Consider the following 8,243-nt stretch of genomic DNA (forward strand, 5'->3'; position numbering starts at 1 on the left):
AATTACATGCTCTATCTGAATCATGAAAGTTTATTTTGGCCTAGACTGTCCCTTTAACATAACGTATGTCGAGAGATCATACGTGCTGATGGACGCATCAGGCAGTGTTGTTCTGAAGACCACCATCTACTGGCCGATTGCCCAAAAGACCTCTCCCAATCGCCACAAGCTAGGATGAAGGATTATAAGAATCACGGTGGAACTGTGATGTATTAATTGTTGTATTAGATTGTGCTTAAATTGTAGAATATAAGTAAAAGTAACTTAGATTTTTTTTTTTTTTTCTGCAAGAATTATAGAGTTGTGTGGTTCTATGTTATTATAATCCAATTGTGGAATAAAGCTGTTATTGTTATTGTAAGCATTGCAAAAACCTGTGAGACTGTCTCTCATTTAATAAATGATATGATACACAAGCTGTATTGCTTACATCCGGAAAGTACCACAAAACAATATTTAGAAAGAAAAATATTTGCAATATACATGTATTGGCAAAAATGCGTCTAGTAAACGTTATCACTGCTTTAGTGTTTGCACGTGCATGTGAAGCATAGCTAGACATTCTCAATGCGCCAGCATTTTATATACTGCAGCTGCTCAGAGAGCCAGTGGGGCTTGTATCACCTCAGTAAATTAACAAATTGACTCATTACCAGATGGTACAAGCATCTTAAGCTCTCTGAGCAAGTTCTGGTGCACAGTGCATATTTAAATACACTTTTGAAACAGCTATAGCTTTTATAAGAATATGTTTTGCTAATACATTTATATTACAAAAATTATTCTATTCAAAACTGAAATGCATCCATGTTGATTCCAATTTTGGCTGGAATGTCCCTTTAAGTTATTTTTTTATTTCTTCACATACATTTTCATTAGTTATTTTTTATCTCTTAAAACTTTTTTTTAATTTAATTTCTTGTGTCATAAACCATAAACCAAGGGACATTAAACATAACATTTTTATAATTATTTATCAGTAAATGTTAGAAAATCTATTCCGATTTCTTAAGAAAACAATAACTTATCCTACTTTTTCCCTTATAGACAACATTCCAGGATGGATCACTCAACTAATTGAGACTGCTGAGCTAAAATGTGCCACAAATAGCCAGTCATTTGATGTATCCCAGTAATCATTGCAAGGCCACAGTGAGACAGCAGAAAGTAATGAGTGACCCTGTGTATAGCAATTCACTTACTGCTAATACAAACCCCATAATGATACAAACAGGAAAGAAATCATTTACTTCTACTGAGTGTGAAAAGACTTTTGCATTAAAAAAAGATTTCCATCAAAGGACTCGCACAGGAGAGAAACCTTTTACCTGTACAGAGTGTGGTAAAGTATTTGCCTATAAAAAAACTTTGCAAAATCATGAAAGGACTCACACAGGAGAGAACCCTTTTACCTGCACAGTGTGTGGGAAACGATTTATACAACAGAGTGCTTTGCAATATCATCAAATGACTCACACAGGAGAGACACCTTATACCTGTGCAGAGTGTGGGAAGGAATATAAACAGAAAGCTTATTTGCTCATTCATCAAAGGATTCATACAGGAGAGAAACCGTTTGCATGTAGAGTGTGTAATAAAAGATTTGCCTATAAACATGCTTTGCAAAATCATGAAAGGACTCACACAGGAGAAAAACCGTTTACATGTAGAGAGTGTAATAAAAGATTTGCCTATAAAGATGCTTTGCAATATCATGAAAGGACTCACACAGGAGAGAAACCTTTTACCTGTACAGAGTGTGGGAAAGGATATAAAAAGAAAGCGTATTTGCTCCTTCATCAAAGGATTCACACAGGAGAAAAACCGTTTACATGTAGAGAATGTAATAAAAGATTTGCCTATAAACATGCTTTGCAAAGTCATCAAATTACTCACACAGGAGAGAAACCGTATACCTGTACAGAGTGTAGGAAAGGATTTGCCTGTAAACAAACTTTGCAACATCATAAAAGGACGCACACAGGAGAGAAACCTTATAGGTGTACAGAGTGTGGGAAAGGATTTGCCTGTAAACAAAATTTGCAACATCATGAAAGGATTCACACAGGAGAGAAACCTTATAGGTGTACAGAGTGTGGAAAAGGATTTGCAAAACATAGTTATTTGCTATATCATCTAAGGACTCACACAGGAGAGAAACCTTATAGGTGTACAGAGTGTGGCAAAGCATTTACACAAAAAGGTTCTTTGATTGTTCATCAAAGGATTCACACAAGAGAGAAACCATATACATGTACAGAATGTGGGAAAGGATTTACACAACAAGCCTATTTGATTGTTCATCAAATGATTCATACAAAAGAGAAACCATATACATGTACAGAGTGTGGGAAAGGATTTGCCTACAAAAAAACTTTGAAACATCATGAAAGGACTCACACAGGAGTGTGGGAATGATTTGAATACCAAAGTAGTTTGCAATACCATGAAGGGAGTCATGCAGGAGAGAAACATTTTATGTGTACAGAGTTTGGAAAAGTGTTTTTCACAAAAGGGGCATCTTCAAACTCATACAATGATTCACTTAAGAAAAATCTTACAAAAGTAATTAAAAAAAATTCAAGTAATCATAGAAAAATGAAAATGGCTTTAGTCACATGGCATAACTATGCTTTTAAATACATAGTGCTTGATATTTTAGCAGACATCTAGAAATGCACTTTAAAGTCAAATATGTATGTGTGTGTGTATATATATATATAAATATATATATGTGTGTGTGTGTGTGTTGGGGGAGGTAAAATAAATAAAAGCAAACATTACTAATAGTGCAGGGTGCTCTATCAATATCAAGCAATTTCACAAAGATTAACACGCAATCTGGTATTATAAGTCCAGGGTAAAACAGAATTAACAGAGAATGTTTAGTGCGTCTGGAATCTCTTTAGGGCACCTATACTTTCAATGGATACTGTGCCTTGATACTTGAAGTAAAGTATTAGGGATAAAATTATAATAGTACATGTCAAACATATTAAAATAAACTATTACAACAACATACGCATACATTTTATATATATATATATTTATATACACATACACACATACATACATACAGCTGTAGAAAAAAATTAAGAGAGAGCTGCGAAATCAGTTTCTCTGGTTTAACTATTAATAGGTATATGTTTGCGTAAAATGAACATTTATGTTTTATTCTATAAGCTACTGACATTTCTTCCAAATTCCAAATAAGAATATTGCAATTTAGAACATTTATTTGCAGAAAATGGCAACTAGTTAAAACAACAGACCTTGAAGATTCCAAAGAAAATAAGCTCATATTCATTTTTAAACAACACAATAGTTCAGAAATCAATATCTGGAGGGAATAACCTTGATTTTCAATCACAGCTTTCATACGTTTTGACATGCCCTCCACCAGTATCTCACATTGCTGTTCAGTGACTTTATGCTACTCCTGGAGAAAAAATTCAAGCAGCTCAGCTTTGTTTGATGGTTTGTGACCATTCATCTTCCTCTTGTTCACATTCCAGCAGTTGACAATGGGGTACAGGTCTGGAAATTGTGCTGGCCATGATAGGGTCTTGATCTCATAGTCCTTCATCCACACTTTGATTGACCTGGCTGATAAGCATGGAACACATAATTTAGCATTAAATTCATTTGTAAAATAATTATAAAATATTCCTGTGTAAAAAGGGCATATTCTGCAACAAAATCTGCTTAGACCTCTAATCTCTTCGGTGTAAGGTGTTTGAGAAATGTTTGCACTGCTGTATATAGAGATAGGCTCATTATTGTGCTATGTAGGGACATTGTACACTAGTTTTTTTGCATAAATGTTTTGAAAATTATCCATTTATATAGCCCACCTGGGAGTGTTTTTTAACAATGTATGGTTTACTTATTTTTTAATAAAATTCTGCTGATTATCAGACTCCTTATGTGTATAATGATATCCCTTTAAGAAGCAGCAGTAGTGGAGTTAATGAACCTCTAAATTCAAAATGAACCTTTCATGATTCAAATAGAGCACACAACAAGTTTCCAGTTCACATTCATTATCTAAATGTGCATAATTTGTTTATATGCACACTATCTGAGGCACCAGCTACTACAGAGCATGTACAAGATTCACAGACTATAAATAATAAATAAAGTTTACTTTGCAATTTTTTAGAAACAAATCTACTACTCGTGAAATTTACACTAAAAGATTTTGCATTGTCTATTTATTATGCATTTATTGATGATGCTATTCTGCTGTATTTAGTGGTCCTTTAAATCAAGCACTATTCTCATGCTATTGGTTGAGCAAGACCAGGGGGTGGGGCTGCACAAGCTTTTAAAATGGGTGTTGCTTGCAGGTAAAATCAGATCTCTATATTCTATCACTTTCTGCACACACACATTCCTTATATTATCTATCTGTCTGTAAATTAAAGCCTAATATTTAAAAACAAAAATGGAAAATTAACATTTTATTACTTATCTTTTCTACACCCCACTGGGAATGTATTTTTTTCTGCTTGCTGTGTTCACATAACTTGTCAATAGCCTATACTTTAAGTATAGAAACTTTCACTATAGGTTAGGATACCACAGGCTAAATCAGATATTTCAACTGCTGAAATAAGTGAAAATGAACTACTAACAATTTAATACACTGCAGCAGGTAAAATGATTCATTAGAAAAAAATTAAAGGGAAAAAACAAATTTGGGTAAACTGCCCCTTTAAATGCAGAGAGGAGATGCTGTTTGTTGACCCTGAACCAGACTAGACAGATTTACTTCAAAATACATGGCTTAAAAATAACAACTACTCAGGTACATATGAGGATATGTATTTATTTCATGCAGAGCAGACCTATAATATATATTTCTTATATGATATTAATAAAGAAAAGAAAATACAGATGTATAGACATCTTATATGGAACTTATAATCAATTAGCTGTACTATAATATTAAATAAACTAATAATACTCTATCTAATTGTATTTACATCAGACACAATTTCTAACCACAATTAAATCAAAGATTACATTTCATACTCTAGAATCTGCTATTTAGTAACTGTTTCCTCACTAGCGTTAATTTTATCATAGGATATCAGGTCACTGCTTGATGAAATTAATATTTAATAGACAGAAAATAAGTATATACAAAGAAACAAGATAGTAAATAAATGTAAGAGAAGAAAAGGGGAAAGATGAGAGGAGAGATGAGAGACTTTTAATTTTAAAAATTATTTATTAAAACAATAATCATATTACATGATATTAATCAATAATTACTAAGCATAAAATATGATCTTGAACGTCACATAAAACACCATCTATACACCATTTAAAAATGAAATTTTAAAAGATTCTAAATCTTGAATTAACTGATAGTGTTTACAGTAAAAAAAAACTGGTGTCATCAGAGAATGTTGTAAAATCTATTGAATCACCAATCTTTGTTATTTTACAACCAATAAGTAAACTCATGAAACTTTTAGACTTAAAAAAGAGGAATGTTTAACTGATCATTATAAATCAGAGGACATTCTAAAAACTAGTACCATTCTATAGTCAAATTAAATTTCAATAATTGCCAAGAATTCTAAAGACCTGTATAAAAATTTGGCAACATTGAAAGATCTAAAGATTTATCTATTAGGAACATAAAAATAATTAAATTATAGTATAATCTACCAACCATTTATAAAAAGGCACAAGCAAAATTTGTTTTACTCAATGTGTTCCATCCCAAAAGAAATTTAGCAATGTGTTTTTTTTTTGTTTTGTTTTTTTATAAATAAGCTTTATTGAATGTTTTATATAAAGGCATACATTGTAAAAAAAAAATATTATTGGTACATACAATCTATTGTATTACATCTTGGACAACAAATTTCATTCACATAATTTCATAAATCAATAAACCGGTTTATATTAACAGGGAGCTGGGAACATCAAGTGAGGCGAGTTTTCATGTCCAAGATTATTTTTGCCCTGTGTTCCTTTTCATAGCTTGTCAGTTTAAAATGTAATATATATATAACCTGTCAGTTTAAAATGTAATATATATATAACCTGTCAGTTTAAAATGTAATATATATATATAACCTGTCAGTTTATAATGTAATATATATATATATATATATATATATATATATAACCTGTCAGTTTATAATGTAATATATATATAACCTGTCAGTTTATAATGTAATATATATATAACCTGTCAGTTTATAATGTAATATATATATAACCTGTCAGTTTATAATGTAATATATATATAACCTGTCAGTTTATAATGTAATATATATATAACCTGTCAGTTTATAATGTAATATATATATATAACCTGTCAGTTTATAATGTAATATATATATAACCTGTCAGTTTATAATGTAATATATATATAACCTGTCAGTTTATAATGTAATATATATATATAACCTGTCAGTTTATAATGTAATATATATATATATATAACCTGTCAGTTTAAAATGTAATATATATATATATATATATATATATATATATATATATATAACCTGTCAGTTTATAATGTAATATATATATATATAACCTGTCAGTTTATAATGTAATATATATATATAACCTGTCAGTTTATAATGTAATATATATATATAACCTGTCAGTTTATAATGTAATATATATATATATAACCTGTCAGTTTATAATGTAATATATATATATAACCTGTCAGTTTATAATGTAATATATATATATATAACCTGTCAGTTTATAATGTAATATATATATATATAACCTGTCAGTTTATAATGTAATATATATATATAACCTGTCAGTTTATAATGTAATATATATATATAACCTGTCAGTTTATAATGTAATATATATATATATAACCTGTCAGTTTATAATGTAATATATATATATATAACCTGTCAGTTTATAATGTAATATATATATATAACCTGTCAGTTTATAATGTAATATATATATATATATAACCAGTCAGTTTATAATGTAATATATATATATAACCTGTCAGTTTATAATGTAATATATATATATATAACCTGTCAGTTTATAATGTAATATATATATATATAACCTGTCAGTTTATAATGTAATATATATATATATAACCTGTCAGTTTATAATGTAATATATATATATAACCTGTCAGTTTATAATGTAATATATATATATATAACCTGTCAGTTTATAATGTAATATATATATATATAACCTGTCAGTTTATAATGTAATATATATATATAACCTGTCAGTTTATAATGTAATATATATATATAACCTGTCAGTTTATAATGTAATATATATATATATATATATATATATATATATATATATATATATAACCTGTCAGTTTATAATGTAATATATATATATATAACCTGTCAGTTTATAATGTAATATATATATATATAACCTGTCAGTTTATAATGTAATATATATATAACCTGTCAGTTTATAATGTAATATATATATATAACCTGTCAGTTTATAATGTAATATATATATATAACCTGTCAGTTTATAATGTAATATATATATATATAACCTGTCAGTTTATAATGTAATATATATATATATAACCTGTCAGTTTATAATGTAATATATATATATAACCTGTCAGTTTATAATGTAATATATATATATATAACCTGTCAGTTTATAATGTAATATATATATATATATATAACCTGTCAGTTTATAATGTAATATATATATATATATAACCTGTCAGTTTATAATGTAATATATATATATATAACCTGTCAGTTTATAATGTAATATATATATATATAACCTGTCAGTTTATAATGTAATATATATATATATAACCTGTCAGTTTATAATGTAATATATATATATATAACCTGTCAGTTTATAATGTAATATATATATAACCGTAAACTAACAGAAAAAATAAAAGCATCATTATGGGGCCAATTTATCAAGCTTCGTATGGAGCTTGTGGACCCGTGTTTCTGGCGAGTCTTCAGACTCGCCAGAAACATAAGTTATGAAGCAGCGGTCTAAAGACCGCTGCTCCATAACCTGTCTGTCTACTCTGAGCAGGCGGACAGACATCGCCGCAATTCAACACGATCGAGTATGATCGGGTTGATTGACACCCCCTGCTGGCGGCCGCGAGTCTGCAGGGGGTGGCGTTGCAATGCTGAATACGGTAGGTATTGCTCTCCGTATTCAGCAAGGTCTGGCGGACCTAATCCGCACTGTCGGATCAGGTC

The 8,243-nt window shown here is 29.4% G+C and overlaps 1 protein-coding gene across 1 annotated transcript; it reads left to right on the forward strand.

Annotated features, from left to right (window-relative positions):
- Positions 1-954: 954 nt before the first annotated feature.
- On the forward strand, positions 955-3,046 carry LOC128659704 (gastrula zinc finger protein XlCGF57.1-like). The gene has a single exon (XM_053713274.1). The coding sequence runs from the start codon at positions 1,123-1,125 to the stop codon at positions 2,416-2,418; it is 1,296 nt and encodes a 431-aa protein (XP_053569249.1). The 5' UTR covers positions 955-1,122; the 3' UTR covers positions 2,419-3,046.
- The last annotated feature ends 5,197 nt before the right edge of the window (positions 3,047-8,243 follow it).

The sequence above is a fragment of the Bombina bombina genome, chromosome 5, assembly GCF_027579735.1.
Source record: "Bombina bombina isolate aBomBom1 chromosome 5, aBomBom1.pri, whole genome shotgun sequence".
Classification (NCBI taxonomy): Eukaryota; Metazoa; Chordata; class Amphibia; order Anura; family Bombinatoridae; genus Bombina; species Bombina bombina.

What these genes read in the sequence shown, in the direction of transcription:
- LOC128659704 (XM_053713274.1), top strand. Translation starts at nt 1,123, where the DNA reads ATGTATCCCAGTAATCATTGCAAGGCCACAGTGAGACAGCAGAAAGTA.